We start from the raw sequence: 14,225 nt of genomic DNA, 5'->3' as shown, positions 1-14,225 counted from the left end.
TTGATCTCCAGTGACGTCACACAGTCATGTTTTGAGGTGAGTAAACGGCTGTTGATGTTGTCAGTGAAACATTCATTCATCCTCAGAGTCATCTGCTTCTACCGATCTCCATTTTCATTTCCAACCACTCAGAGAGACAAGAACACACACAGACACACTCTGACTAACCAAACCATTCCAGGAACAATCAGGATGATTCTGGCTCAGGGTGTGACAGGTCCGGGGTTCAAATCCCAGATGAGCCCTTTGTCAGCTGTTGTAAGAAGTGAAAAAGCCTCCTAAATGTGGAGGGAGGCCGACTCTGTCAGAGAGCAGTGTGCATTCTAGCTTCCTTTAGCTGTCAGCCTCTGATCATCAACTCTTCAGCTTCTATGACTTCAACAATTCCTTCTGAATGCAGTCTGAGGCAGTGATTGTGAAACTTTCATTCAGACAGAGATCCCACATTCAGAAGAAAACAGCCACACACAAACAAAGTCATCATGAACAGCCTACATGGAGCCTAAATGAAAAGAAGCAGGAACTAAAGTGTGAAAATAATGATGAACAAAGTGTCACACAGAGAGGCTGCAGCCTGGTGTGGACTATAACGTCAGAAAATGGATCAGTCTGTGACACGGAGCACTAAAGTTGGAAGGCTGAGTTCAGCTTCAGCTTCTTTCATGTTCTCCCTGTGAAAGAAAGAAGGTGAACATGAGCTTGATATGAGAACTATATCAATCATTTGAATTTTATTTATACAAAACTTTTCAAACTAATAGCAATGTTGCACAAAGTGTTTTAAACATTAAAATACAAAAATAAACAATATCTCCCACCCATCATCATCATCATCATTAAAAAAAAAAACATTTACGTTTTATGAAGTGAAGAAAGGGCCAATTTAAAAGTTTAATCAATGCCGACTGACAGTAACATGTTTCACAAGGAAATGTTTTTTATAAACAAAAAATGCTTGTAGAAATGTTCCCAAAGCAGCCCAAAGGGTCCAGAAGAAGCTGAACCTAAACCCCAGGTGGAGTTTGGAGGAGCTGGCTGAGAGGAGAGGAGGACTTGAGGAGTCTCTGGGATCATGGTGGACTGGACTCTGTTCTCAGACCAGTTCTGATTCCTCTGTCAGTCTCTGCTGGATGAAGCTCTCCTCTCCACCTCCCAGGAACATGGTCCAGAGTCTGGACAAGCTGCTGCTGCAACATCTGGATCATCAGGAAGCAGCTGATCCTCCGTCAACACACATCTTCCCCTTTACTGCCACGTCCAGCACCTGTGTAGAGAAGAAGAGAGCAGATCCATCAGTGTTTCCTGACTCTGTCCATCAGCTGTCAGTCAGTGATGCAGATCCAGCATAAAGACCTGCAGGGACTTCAGTCCTGTTCAGTCCAGATGTGCAGCAGCTGCTTCCTCTCAGCTCATGTTAACGTGTTGGAGTGAACACACTGAGCTGGAAACTCATAGACCTCAAGTCTGCTGACTCAGCACATTTCTCTGAGTCCACAGTGGAGATAAAGAGCTGAGTCATGAAGGTTCATCACTTTACTGATGATTTACTGAAGGTCCATTTAAACTGAGAGACTCAGACTGACAGACAGGCAGACAGACAGACAGACAGACAGACAGACAGACAGACAGGATTCTGGTCTGCAGAAAGACCACATGGTGACAGTGTGATGAAAGAAGATCAGTGATGTGCAGCTTTCAGTCAGACTGATCTCAGAGCTGTGACAGATGAACCTGATCAGAGAACAAACAGTCTCAGCTCAGATCTGACAGTTTGATGGACGAGGACCAGAATCTGAACATCTCTGAGTTCTTCAGCTGGAATCTGCTTCATTTGATGGTCACATGATCACAACAGTCCTCTGACTGATCTGATTGGCTGACTGTTTTCTCTCTGTCTTTCTGTCTAATCCTGAAATCTGTTTCTGTTTTCCTCTCACAGCTTCACTGAGGAGTTTGAAGGTTCACAGGAAACACTGAGTCTTTGCTCTGATACTGGATTTAAACAATATTACTGAAAGGAACATGAACTGAGTCCAACTGTACTGACCTCAGAGTCTCCAGTCTGAAGTCTGGACTCTTCACAAGACCAGAAAGATCCTTCAGATCCGAATCCTTCAGGTCGTTCTGATTCAGGTCCAGTTTTCTGAGATGGGAGGGGTTGGACTTCAGAGCTGAGACCAGAGAAGAACAGCTGATGTCTGACAAACTGCAGCTCTCCAACCTGAGTAAAGAATAAAAGATGTGACTTTAGGAGACAAAGTTCCTGTTTGAAAGTGTTCAATGTTTCATCATCTGTTCAGAGCTGAAGGTGTAGAAAGTAGAAGTTTAGAAAATGAAACAACACCTGAAAGAACCTGAACTGACTCAGACTGTCAACATTATTAATAAAAACTGTGCACAATTAAAATGTAACTTTCAAATGATTGAAAATCTGTTGTAAAAATTTACTTTGAACTATTTAACAGGTCTGCAGGTCAGAGTCACCACAACTGTAACATCATATTAATCTGAGAGCAGAAATAAAACATGAGTCTGACCTCAGAGTCTCCAGTCTGCAGTGAGGACTCTCCAGAAAACCACACAGATCCTTCAGTCCTGAATCCTGCAGGTAGTTCACACTCAGGTCCAGTTCTCTGAGATTGGAGGGGTTGGACTTCAGAGCTGAGACCAGAGAAGAACAGCTGATCTCTGACAACCTGCAGTCCTCCAACCTGAGTAAAGAATAAAAGATGTGACTTTAGGAGACAAAGTTCCTGCTTGAAAGTGTTCAATGTTTCATCATCTGTTCAGAGCTGAAGGTTTAGAAAGTAGAAGTTTAAAAAGTTTAATTCAAACCGCTGAACCAACAGGAAGCAGCTTCACCACAGTCAAATACAAACAGTGACAAGATTTAATGAGAAAATTAAATATTTGAAAAACCTGAACTGACTCAAACCTTGGTTGGATATGGGTTGCAACATCAGACAAAGTTAGATAAGTAATTATGTAGTGCTGGAGTGCAACCATCATCCAACATTTAGTCAGTGTTACTTTACAATAATTAGACATCGAGCCAACGTTAGGTTTTTAACATAAACCCAATTTTTAAATCTATATCATAATCCAATTATAATCAAATGTTGGGAGACAATGTTGTTCCAACGTCCCACTAACTTCAGGTTGTTTGCTGTTGCTGGCAACGATAAGTCAATCAGAGAATAGTAAACGCAGTATGCTTACCTCCACCACTTTTTGTAATAACGGTACATACTGTGCCTCGCTTTATATGTTTTATCATGTGCCTTATGTATGAAAATAGACCTGTTAATTGATATTGCTCCTCATAATGCAGTGCACCTTATGGTCCGCAAAATACGGTAATTTTCAAATGATTAAAATGCAGTTTTTTTGCAGGATTTTCCCTCAAATATAAACTTGTCTGCAGGTCAGAGTCACCACAACTGTAACATCATATTAATCTGAGAGCAGAAATAAAACATCAGTCCGACCTCAGAGTCTCCAGTCTACAGTGAGGACTCTTCAGAAAACCACACAGATCCTTCAGTCCTGAATCCTTCAGGCAGTTCACACTCAGGTCCAGTTCTCTGAGATGGGAGGGGTTGGACTTCAGAGCTGAGACCAGAGAAGAACAGCTGATCTCTGACAAACTGCAGTTCTCGAACCTGAGTAGAGAATAAAAGATGAAGATCAAATCATTGATAATAAATCAGAAATGTCCTCAATGATCTTTGTGTTATTTCGGGTCACCATCATGTCTAAACACACATCATCCAAACAACAGCACAACATTCAAACTACAGCAGGTCCAGTCAGTGAACTGACCTCAGAGTCTCCAGTCCACAGTTTGGACTCTCCAGTCCAGCACACACCAGCTTCAGTCCTGAATCCTCTATGTGGTTCTGACTCAGGTCCAGGTCTCTCAGATGGGAGGGGTTGGACTTTAGAGCTGAAGCCACAACATTGCACTCAGTCTTTGTGAGTCCACAACCAACAAGTCTGTGATGACACACATTACACAATATGTCACTGCGACAGAGGAAACTACATATTCGTCTGGAGGGTTTGAGGACTAAAGACTCAGACTTCTCTTCTGATTCAGATTTTGTCTTCTCACTGAATTTTTTCACTCTGACATGGAACTTTTGTTCTCATCTCTCTCACACTGAGTTTTATCCAATTTTCAGGTGAAGACATAAAATGTGTCCTCAGTCTGTCAGGGACCTGATCTAGGTTTTGATTTTCACTGAGTTCAGATCAGTGAACAGTGAAGCTGTGAAGATGATCAGTCACTGATACCTGCTGATGTCATCAGTCTTTAGCATTTCCACTAGAAACACAACTAAGTGAATATTTATCTCTGGCAGCATTTGAATAATCTGAAAACAAACAGCTGACATTGAAAAACCATCTGAATCAGATTTGATTTAAAAACATCTTCACTAACCTTCAGAAGGATGGATGAGAATGAGAGTGGACTCACCGAGCCTTCCTGCAGTTCATCACAGCTGGGATCAGTCTCCGTCGTCCCTCCTCTGATGTGTTGTACTTCTTCAGGTCTAACTCATCCAGAACATCCTCTGACATCTGTAGCATGTAGGCCAGACCTGAGCAGTGGATCAGGGAGAGTTTCTTCTCTGATCTGGTCTCTGACTTCAGGAACTCCTGGATCTCCTGATGAACTGAGTGATCCTTCAGCTCCATCAGACAGTGGAAGATGTTGATGCTTCTGTCAGGAGAGATAAAATAACTGTTCATCTTCTTCAGGTTGTTGATGGCTCTCTGGATGGTCTCTGGTTTGGTTTCTGTCTGACCCAGCAGACCTCCTAAGAGTCTCTGGTTGGACTGCAGAGAGAGACCATGAAGGAAGCGGACAAACAGGTCCAGGTGACCATTTTCACTTTCAAAGGATTTCTCCAGGACTGTGATCAGGAAGTCCTCCAGGGCTGAATCTTGCTGTTTTTTTCCCAGAAAGTCCTTCAGGACCTCCTTGTTCCTGTTGGTGTGACAGTGGAACATGTAGACTGCAGCCAGAAACTCCTGAACACTCAGATGAACAAAGCAGTAGACTGTTTTCTGGAAGATCACACTCTCTGTTTTGAAGATCTCAGTACAGAGTCCTGAGTACACCGAGGCCTCTGTGACATCAAGACCACACTGCTCCAGGTCTTCTTGGTAGAACAGGATGTTCCCTTTCTCCAGATGTTCAAACGCCAGCCTCCCCAGCTTCAGAAGAACTTCCCCGTAAGCCTCCATCAGCTCCTGTGGACTTGTCTCATGTCCCTCATGGTACTTGATCCTCTTCCTCCTGGTCTGGACCAGCAGGAAGTGTGAGTACAGGTCAGTCATGGTCTGGGGCAGCTCTCCTTGCTGGTCTGTAGTCAACATGTGCTCCAGAACTGTAGCGATGATCCAGCAGAAAACTGGGACTTGACACATGATGTGAAGACTTTTGGACGTCTTGATGTGTGAGATGATTCTGTTGGACAGCTCTTCATCCCTGGACCTCCTCCTGAAGTACTCCTCCTGCTGGGCGTCAGTGAAGCCTTGGACTTCTGTTAGCCTGTCAACACATGAAGGAGGGATCTGACTGGCTGCTGCAGGTCTGGAAGTGATCCAGACCAGAGCCGAGGGAAGCAGATTCCCCTGGATGAGGTTTGTCAGCAGCAGGTGGACCGATGACTCCTGTGTGACGTCAGACACGACCTCCCTGTTGGTGAAGTCCAGTGAAAGTCTGCTTTCATCCAGGCCGTCCAGGATGAACAGAACTTTACAGGCAGCCAGCTGCTCTGCTGTGACCTTCTGTAATGTTGGATGGAAAACATGAAGCAGCCTGAGAAGACTGTACTGCTGATCTCTGATCAGGTTCAGCTCCCTGAATGAAAGCAGAACCAGCAGACTGACATCCTGGTTCTCCAAGCCCTCTGCCCAGTCCAGACTGAACTTCTGCACAGAGAAAGTTTTTCCAACTCCAGCGACGCCGTTGGTCAGAACCAGTCTGATGGGACTCTGCTGGTCAGGTGACACTTTAAAGATGTGGTGACATTTGATTGGAGCATCATGGAGGGTCTTCTTCTTAGAAGTTGTCTCCAGCTGCCTCACCTCATGTTGGGTATTCACCTCTTCACTCTGTCCCTCTGTGATGTAGAGCTCAGTGTAGATCCTGTTGAGGAGGGTTCCACTTCCTGTTCCTGTTCCTTCAGTCACATGTTGACATCTGGTCCTCAGACTGATCTTATGTTGATCTAAAACCTCCTGTAGAACACGATCTGCTGACAGAGAAGAGACAACGTCAGACAGAAGACAGAGAGTCTGAGGATCTGATGGAAACTAAAGACGTCAGTCAGAAGTTCAGTCTCACTCTGTTCAGGGCTGGTCTGTAGACCTGGTCTGGTTCTGGATCTTTGTCCACACTGGGGACAGGAGGAGTCTCCTGAAGAAGTAGACTGGTCCCAGTGTGAGGTGCAGCACTGTCTGCAGACCCAGTGTCCACAGCTGGTAGAGACTGGATCCTTCAGGACGTCCTGACACAGAGCACAGTGGGACGGCTGCTCCTCTTCAGAGACATGTCTTTTTCTCTTCCTGTCTCTGTGAAAACATTTCTTTATAACTGACATGATCTGACTAATGTAATGAAATGTTTGGTTAGGAAAAAACATCAGTAGTTTCTGGTGATAAAACCAGAAGATCCATCTCAGTGTCTTCCTGAATCTGCACTGATGATTCAGGATCATGAATATCTATGGATGGATTTTTACTCTCATCTTCACAGTCTCTTACTTTGTCTCTGAGGGTCCAGGTTCATTACTGAAGTCTGGAGGATTAAACTCTTTGGACCAGTCAGACTTCAGAGACAGACAGCTTGATCCTGGAGACTCTGGTCTGGCCTCCTCTTCCTCATCACAGTCCATCATCTTCGGGATGGAGTCGGTCTGAGAGGAAAACATTTTCTGACTGACAGAACAAAGAAGAAACAAGACAAACAGTTTGTTCCAAAGCTACACACCCAAAAATACTAAGTACCGTATTTTCCGCATTATAAGGCGCACCTTCAATGAATGACATATTTTGAAACTTTTTCCATATATAAGGCGCACCGCATTATAAGGTGCTACAGTAGAGGCTGGGATTACGTTACGTTACGTTATGCGTTAATGTCCATATTCACAATATGACCAACCTTGTTCAACTGTAAACACACAAAAGAAACACGTAAAGCTCACTTTATCAGTTCATTCCTCATCTACCAATCCCTCGAATTCTTCTTCTTCAGTGTCCGAATTGAACAGCTGGGCGAATGCGGCATCCAACACGCCCGGCTCCGTCTCATCAAAGTTGTCATTAATCGAGTCAGTGTCGCTGTTGTTGTCTGGCAGTTCAGTGACAATTCCTGCCTTCCTGAAAGCTCGGACCACAGTTGAGACTGATATATCAGCCCAGGCATTTACGATCCACTGGCAGATATATATATGGATCAATATCAATATCGATCCATATATAAGGCGCACCGGATTATAAGGCGCATGGTCAGCTTTTGAAAAAATTGAAGGCTCTTAGGTGCGCCTTATAGTGCGGAAAATACGGTAAATCCAAACACACACGTCACTGCTTCAGTCAGACTGAGTCACCTGGTTGCTTTGAGTTGACAGGTGGAGCTTTGAAACTTTGGAGTGGTACTCAGCCTGTTTAACTGTGTGTTACTAACAACCATCACTTTTGTGAATTTCTGACTTTTCAATCCTGGTGCCATTTAGGAAGAGTTCCCAAGTGTGGGACCCTTTGTGAGTTAGTGCCACCAAATAAAGAAAAAGTTGACTCAGTATCCAGCCAACAATTGAATCAAAAGCCCCAATGGCTTCATCAGTTCGTAACACATCAGTCTGACTAGTCTGACAATACAGTGGTGGTAGATGCAGGTATTTAACCTCTGTGGGAGTGTTCACAAAGCTCCCTGTGACAACAGCCCGTAAGTGGATTTTCACTGACCATTGTTTGCGTTTGTGAATTTCTCACTTTTCAATAATGATGCCATTAAGGAAGAGTTCCCAAGTGTGGGCATCTTTCAGTTGGTGCCACCAAATAAAGAATTACACGTTGACTCTGTGTTTATTCAAATATAATAGTCACAGTGCCACATCATCCATTGCCTTTCGTACTGACACTAAATAAAAAGAATGTAAGATTGAATTTTGTGAAGAAAATAAGACAAACAAATGCCCATCTGCTGTGGAAAAATGCAGATAAATCTCAAAAAAAAAAAATCTGAAAGGTGTCTGTATTAATGTTTTGTTTTGTTTTTTTCCTGGTTTCTCCTGGTAAAAAATGCAATCCACAGAAAAACGTTAAAAACTGTTTTATCACAAGAAGATCAGCTGATCACACAGCCTGTCAAAAAGAAAAAAACATGACAATCAACCCGGAGTACCAGTCAACATGGGAGTAATGTTGACTGCATGCCACTGTATGAGCGTAGCCACAGTAGTCTTTGGTTTATGTTATTGTTATGTTTTATATTACAGAGGTTTTGATATTAGTTCATCGTTCAAATCTGCAGCCATTTTGTGGTGTTTAAAATATGAGTCAATTTTGGTCTTACCATTTTTATTTTTGAATTGAAATTGTGAAAAGCAAGGTTGTGTTCCATATTCTCAGCAATGTTTGTTAGATGGACCAAAATAAAACCATTAAATGTAAAGCCGGTAAGTAGTGCGATACGTGGAACGACAGTAAGCACGTTTACTTGACACCTAAAAAAAACGAATTATAGCGTCAATCCAACCAAAAGTGGACTTTTAAAGTACATGTAAACACATTAGCTCAGCTGAAATTGAGCTGAAAATAGTCGGACTAACACACCCAGATAATGTGATTGAAGGTTGAGCAACTGCTGCATGTAAACAGTCAGACTGGAGCTGGAGGAGGGGGATCTGTGAATGTGCTTTGTTTGTTTGTTTGTGTGCTGTGTTTTTTTTTTGCGCTGACACTTTCTCCACTGCTGCAAGGGAATCAAAGCCAACGTTGATCCTGCTCTGGATGTAAATTTGCAAAGTTTCATGAAAGGACATTTGGTTTCCCTGTATTCTAACATTAAACAACTTGATTTAGCCTTTTTAATGTGGCTCGCCACCTCTCCACCTGTAATTACCACCTGGTGGTGGTAATTACAGCTCTGCCCTGTCATGCTCCTCCCCCTCCTTCTGCCCCTCATGTAAGCCTGGTGTCAGGAAACCTCCGACCAGAGGCGGTGGTTCTCTGATCTAATGTTTAGGATGCACCTTAAGCATTTGTTTCTTTGACACATTATTTAAATAGTGTGCCTCCACAATATCACATACAAATCAGTCCGATCTATCAGTAATCTACAAGTTTCAGAAAAATGCATCTCAGTTCTGATGTGCTTCTTCTCTCTGTCCACTAGATGGTGGTATCTAAATGTAGGATGTGTTGATTGAGCTGCGATTTAATTCATGTCACATTATTAATCAAACAACTTGTGGCGATTTAATTCCTATAAAAAATGATAATACAATTATTACAATTATATTCACATAAATCCCAACAAGTGAATGCTGCTTTAAACCTTCAATGGCCTCACTGTAACTGGAAATACTCAAGAGTGTGCCATTAATAGGAAGAGTTAAATTCTTTCAGCCAAGTTCATCCAAGGCTTCAGACCAGTTCTGACATGTTTGTTCTGTTATTGCTCAACAGAAGGACGGGACATTGCTTCAAGGAAAACAACTTAACCTTCATCATGAAAGCTGATAAAAATGTGTTTCACTTCAGATTAATTTGTTTCGACCAATTAAAAACATTGTGTTGTGGTTTAACTCTGGCAATTCAAAATCTTTGGTTTACTAATTGAATCTTGCTTTATATTAGAGAAGAAAGAACAAAAAGAAGCGAAGGAGCTATTCACTTCAAATTCCTAATAAAATATTGATAGATTAGGTCTTTAAATTCTCATCTGCAGGGAGAATCTGTGCAGTGCAGATGGCTGCTGCTGTGAGATAAAATAAAATTTAATTTCCCTCAACCTTTAAAAATAAAAAAGCTCCTTACGGTTTTGTTTTTGCCTATTTTAAAATGTTTATCAGTCTTTAATTCAGATCCTGACTATTAAATTTTATTTAAACTCTTTATGCCATGTTTTTTCCTGGATATTGTTGTCTTGTTCATTGTTCAGCAGAGAAAAGAGCCGCCTGCTCTCTGTCCACACTGATTCTTAGTTAACAGGTCGATGAGTTCTGAGGAGTGTCCAACAATAAAAAGATTACAATCAATCTGCTACCAAAAGTAACATGAAAATCTAAGTCAAAAAGCACAATGTGATCACAGTGATCCTCTTCAGACATTTACAGATTCTCACCTGCTGAACTCACTTCAGGTTGATTTAGTCACTTTACAGCTTCATGTGTCAAAGTAACATCTGAAGAGACGAAGCTGCTTCTTCTCCCTCGTCAGTCCTGGTGTCTGTGAGTGTAACATCAACAACGAGTTTTAACTCATCCAAGTTCATCCAACGTTTCAGACCAGTTCTGACATGTTTGTTCTATCATGGCTCAACAATAACACTGCATACCAGTCCAAGGAAATCAACTTATCCTTCACCATGAAAGCTAAGTTGATAAAAATTTGTTTAATTGAAGATTACTTTGTTGTGACCATTTAAAGACCTTAAAAAAATCTAGTTTAAGTCTATTGATTTCATATATTAGTTTCCTCTGTGAATCCTATTTTATATTAAAATAGGAATAAAGTGAAGATAAATAGGAAATAGGAGATAGGAAGGAAGGTAGATAAACACCCAGTTGCTCAGCTCTACCCGCCTGTTGCACCCACCTAAACAGTGCGTTCATCTCATTCCACCAGTTTTCCGCCAGATTATCTTGAGCATCTTGCAAAGCTTTGTCATATTCATTTCCAGGCTGTTAGGCAGGATTTCACCCTGCCTGTCTCTGACCACATAACCTGACCACCATCTCTCTCTGACTCCTCTGGCTGCTGGCCCCTCACCTCTCCCCTGTTTGCCTGGGTTCCCTCACCAGAGGGGCTTCAGAATAAACTGTTGAACTGTTCTTCTTTGATCTCAGTCTGTACTGTATTTGGGTTCAACCTAAAACCCGTTACAGTCAGTTAGTATTGAAATTTCGACTTTTTGCTTCAATAGGACTGGCGGTTAAAGGTGCAAACCAAATACAAAATGCCAGAAATGCATGATGCTAAAGATAATCTGACAGAAAATGAGTGGAATGAGATGGTTGCACTGATTAGGTGGGAGCAGCAGACGGGTAGAGCTGGGCTTTGTGTTGATTCTATCATAGCGTGCATTTATGATCTTTCCCATGGCAGAGCTAACAAAAACAAAAACATTATTAAACAGCTTTCAGTTCATGACACACATAACTGCTTCTCATTGTCACTGAGAATTCTTGAGGAAACTCACAATAATGCATTAAAACACACCCAACACAAAATAAATATCATAGATATTTTATATTTATTGTATTGCATCTATAAAGCATTGTGACAACACATTTGGGCAGAAAGTGTATCCATGGTTGTTTCTTTCCTGTTCTCTTCTCATTTGAAGTCACAGACTCAGGTTTAGAGACAAACCAGCCTTATTACCTTAGTGTGTTGCATCTACCTGAAGCTTCTCAGTCATCTTGTCTGAGGTAATGTGGTAACATGAGCAACATGTTATCCATTTTACTTGGACGAACCACAGAATGCAACTTCAGAGAACTTAAGAGCAAACATTCACTCTGCCAACATTGTTTTTGTGGCAGCAAAGGATGGGATAGTGTTGGGAAAATTAACTGTCGACCAAAAACAGCTTCAGAGTAGCTTCAGACCAAAGAAATGAATGAACTTAACCCCTCTCTACACAACACATATGAAGCACATGAAAAATGGTTGGGCGCAGGTCACACATTCAAAACATACTCACACAAGACACACACCAACTAACCTAAATAATACACCCCAAAAACTAAATAATGAAAACTAAGCTCTCCCAAATAAAGTCAAACAATCGCCCACGCTAATTCTTACAGAACTTACAAAAGAACACACTAACAGTTATCCAATCAAATCAATAAAGAAAACTGTGGGGTTGGAGGACTGCCTGTGTGGAGCCTCTTTCAACCAACTCCCAGAAAAGAACATATTAATAACACCAACTAAATTAAACTAAAACAACTAACAGTAGGTGGTATAAATAAACCCACTGAAACATGGCTCGGTTCAGGAACCAGATTAGTTCAGCCACAATGAGGAGAGGACAAACAAAACAGCAGCCTGTTGACTGTGAAACACAGAAGGCACAGCCACTGGGCAGAGGGCCGTTTCCAACAGCGTGGAGGAGAGGAGGAGAGGGCGCACTGCCAACTCACAACACAGAGAGGCCAAACAGGCTCTGAGCAGGAAACCGTAAACCCAGTCTGTATTCAAGAAGTCCCAGGAGGGAGCCACACTGACAGCAGAACACACACACACCGGACTGTGAAGATGAGGAAGAGGAACCGGAGGATCCACGTAAACACACAGTAAATCTCCATCTTTATGTTTATTTTATTGTTGTTTCCCACACAGATGCAAACATAAGCTCCACCTTTGTTACGCCACTGTCACACTTTTTACATCGAATTTCTAACAGTTTCCTTGTGTGAGTTTGAACACTGTGACCGTTTTGGGAGGAGGGAGAGGACGGAGCTCAGAGCTGTACCTGCTGCTGCTGCTGCTGATAGAGAACTGCAGAACGATGTTACTTTTTCCTCCAACTTTTTAAAACAGAGCTGCTCTACATGAAAAGCAGCACTGACAGGTCTCCTCCATCTCACTCTTACTTAAGCTGACTTCCAGGCCTAGATGTTGCAGTCTCATTATATGAAAGCTGTGAGTTTGACCCTCACATGGGGTTCACCTGTGCTCATCTGTTCCCCTCACACAGGAAAAGTACCCGGAAGGGACCAGCTTTATTTAAGAGCACAAACAACTAACCCTAACCCAACTAAATAAAATGTACCGCAACCTAAGAACACTAAAAAAGAATAACTTGCATAAACTCACATACCTGCATTGTGGAGAAGAAACATTCACAGGTGTTGACAGGTTTTTCTCCTACATGCCCTCTGTGCTCTGTAACACCATGAACACAGTCACTACATGGCTCCTGTTAGCATCCAGTCTCAATAGCACACTCTGGCGTTATAAGCTAATTAGCAGCCGAGCAACTCATGCGTCTCCACTTCTCCTCTAATTAGCGAGATTATGCATGAAAATAACAAAATATATAGTTTTACAATTTAACTCTGTGTTTACATCAACTTTTTAAGTATTTTTTACTAACTTAGTTCAATTTACACAACAAAAACGATAAAAAAAAATACAAAGAGCATCAGAAATGCGTAATTTTCTGGAAGGAGAGTCGCGAGCAAGAGGAAGTAATATGCAGCGCAAGACGGTAAATGGAGATTACAAAATAAAATATGTATTCTACTTCCGGTGATTCGCAGACCTCCCTCCCGGCATTTGTGTATGTTTTAAACCTGAACATCAACATCTGTAACTGTACAATTCCTTCCTACAATATTAACACTCAAAAGAATAAAAGAAAGCATGACAAAAAAAATACTGTCCTTCAAAATAAGAGTGTGCGCTTCACTGCCATGTTGTTTGTCTCTGAAACCACGTCTGTGTCGGTCAACACGTGTGCTCCTCACAGTTGTGTGTCACTTCCTCAAAGGTTTGAAGTGATGTGTGAGTCTGAAGCGCTGCTGCCTTTTGTGACGTCATTGCCATAAAGGCTAAAAGCCCGATCAGGAAGTGTGTCCCTCGCCGGGTGCGGTGGCGCGCGCCTGTAATCCAAGTTCCCGGGAGGCTGAGGCTGGAGGAGCGTTTGAGCTCAGGAGCTCTGGGCTGCAGCGGACTATGTCGATCGGGTGTCCGCACTAAGTTCGGTATCGATATGGTGCTCCGGGGGGAGCCCGGGATCACCAGGTCGTCTAAGGAGGGGTGCACCGGCCCAGGTCGGACACGGAGCAGGTCAAAGCCCCCGTGAATAGACGCTGTAGTTCAGCCTGAGTAAGACAGCGGGACGCAGTCTTTATGCTGCCACTATACACACAACACGACCTCATCCTTTATTTTCACTGAAATCCTCCACAAACTGAAGGACTCTCCACCTGGAGCAGAGGACCAGACATCAACAGAACAGTCTGTGA

General features: G+C 42.5%; 1 protein-coding gene and 1 long non-coding RNA gene across 3 annotated transcripts; both read right to left on the bottom strand.

Moving 5' to 3' along the window:
• Window positions 1–1,100: 1,100 nt before the first annotated feature.
• Window positions 1,101–4,533, bottom strand: LOC115055974 (ribonuclease inhibitor-like). The gene is made up of 4 exons (XM_029522135.1): window positions 4,481–4,533; window positions 3,823–3,996; window positions 2,048–2,221; window positions 1,101–1,264 (listed from the first exon to the last, which is right to left on the bottom strand). The coding sequence occupies exons 1-4, from the start codon at window positions 4,498–4,500 to the stop codon at window positions 1,246–1,248; spliced, it is 387 nt and encodes a 128-aa protein (XP_029377995.1). The 5' UTR covers window positions 4,501–4,533; the 3' UTR covers window positions 1,101–1,245.
• Window positions 4,534–6,525: 1,992 nt separating this feature from the next.
• Window positions 6,526–13,720, bottom strand: LOC115055159 (uncharacterized). Of its 2 annotated transcripts, none has more exons than XR_003841664.1 (4): window positions 13,076–13,720; window positions 10,367–10,470; window positions 6,778–6,951; window positions 6,526–6,585 (listed from the first exon to the last, which is right to left on the bottom strand). It is a non-coding gene; the product is annotated as an uncharacterized LOC115055159 (long non-coding RNA). The 2 variants fall into 2 exon arrangements; XR_003841666.1 differs by lacking the exon at window positions 13,076–13,720 and adding an exon at window positions 10,840–11,099.
• Between the last annotated feature and the right edge of the window lie 505 nt (window positions 13,721–14,225).

This window comes from Echeneis naucrates, chromosome 2 (assembly GCF_900963305.1).
Source record: "Echeneis naucrates chromosome 2, fEcheNa1.1, whole genome shotgun sequence".
Taxonomy (NCBI): domain Eukaryota; kingdom Metazoa; phylum Chordata; class Actinopteri; order Carangiformes; family Echeneidae; genus Echeneis; species Echeneis naucrates.
This window is presented reverse-complemented; position numbering and strand designations above follow the sequence as displayed.

Excerpts from the sequence above, each read along its gene's own strand:
- LOC115055974 (XM_029522135.1), bottom strand. The coding sequence starts at position 4,500 with ATGAACTGCAGGAAGGCTCG. Across the intron at positions 3,997-4,480 it reads ATGAACTGCAGGAAGGCTCG|ACTTGTTGGTTGTGGACTCA; the intron begins GTGAGTCCACTC and ends GTGTCATCACAG. Across the intron at positions 2,222-3,822 it reads TGTGGACTGGAGACTCTGAG|GTTGGAGAGCTGCAGTTTGT; the intron begins GTCAGTTCACTG and ends TTCTTTACTCAG.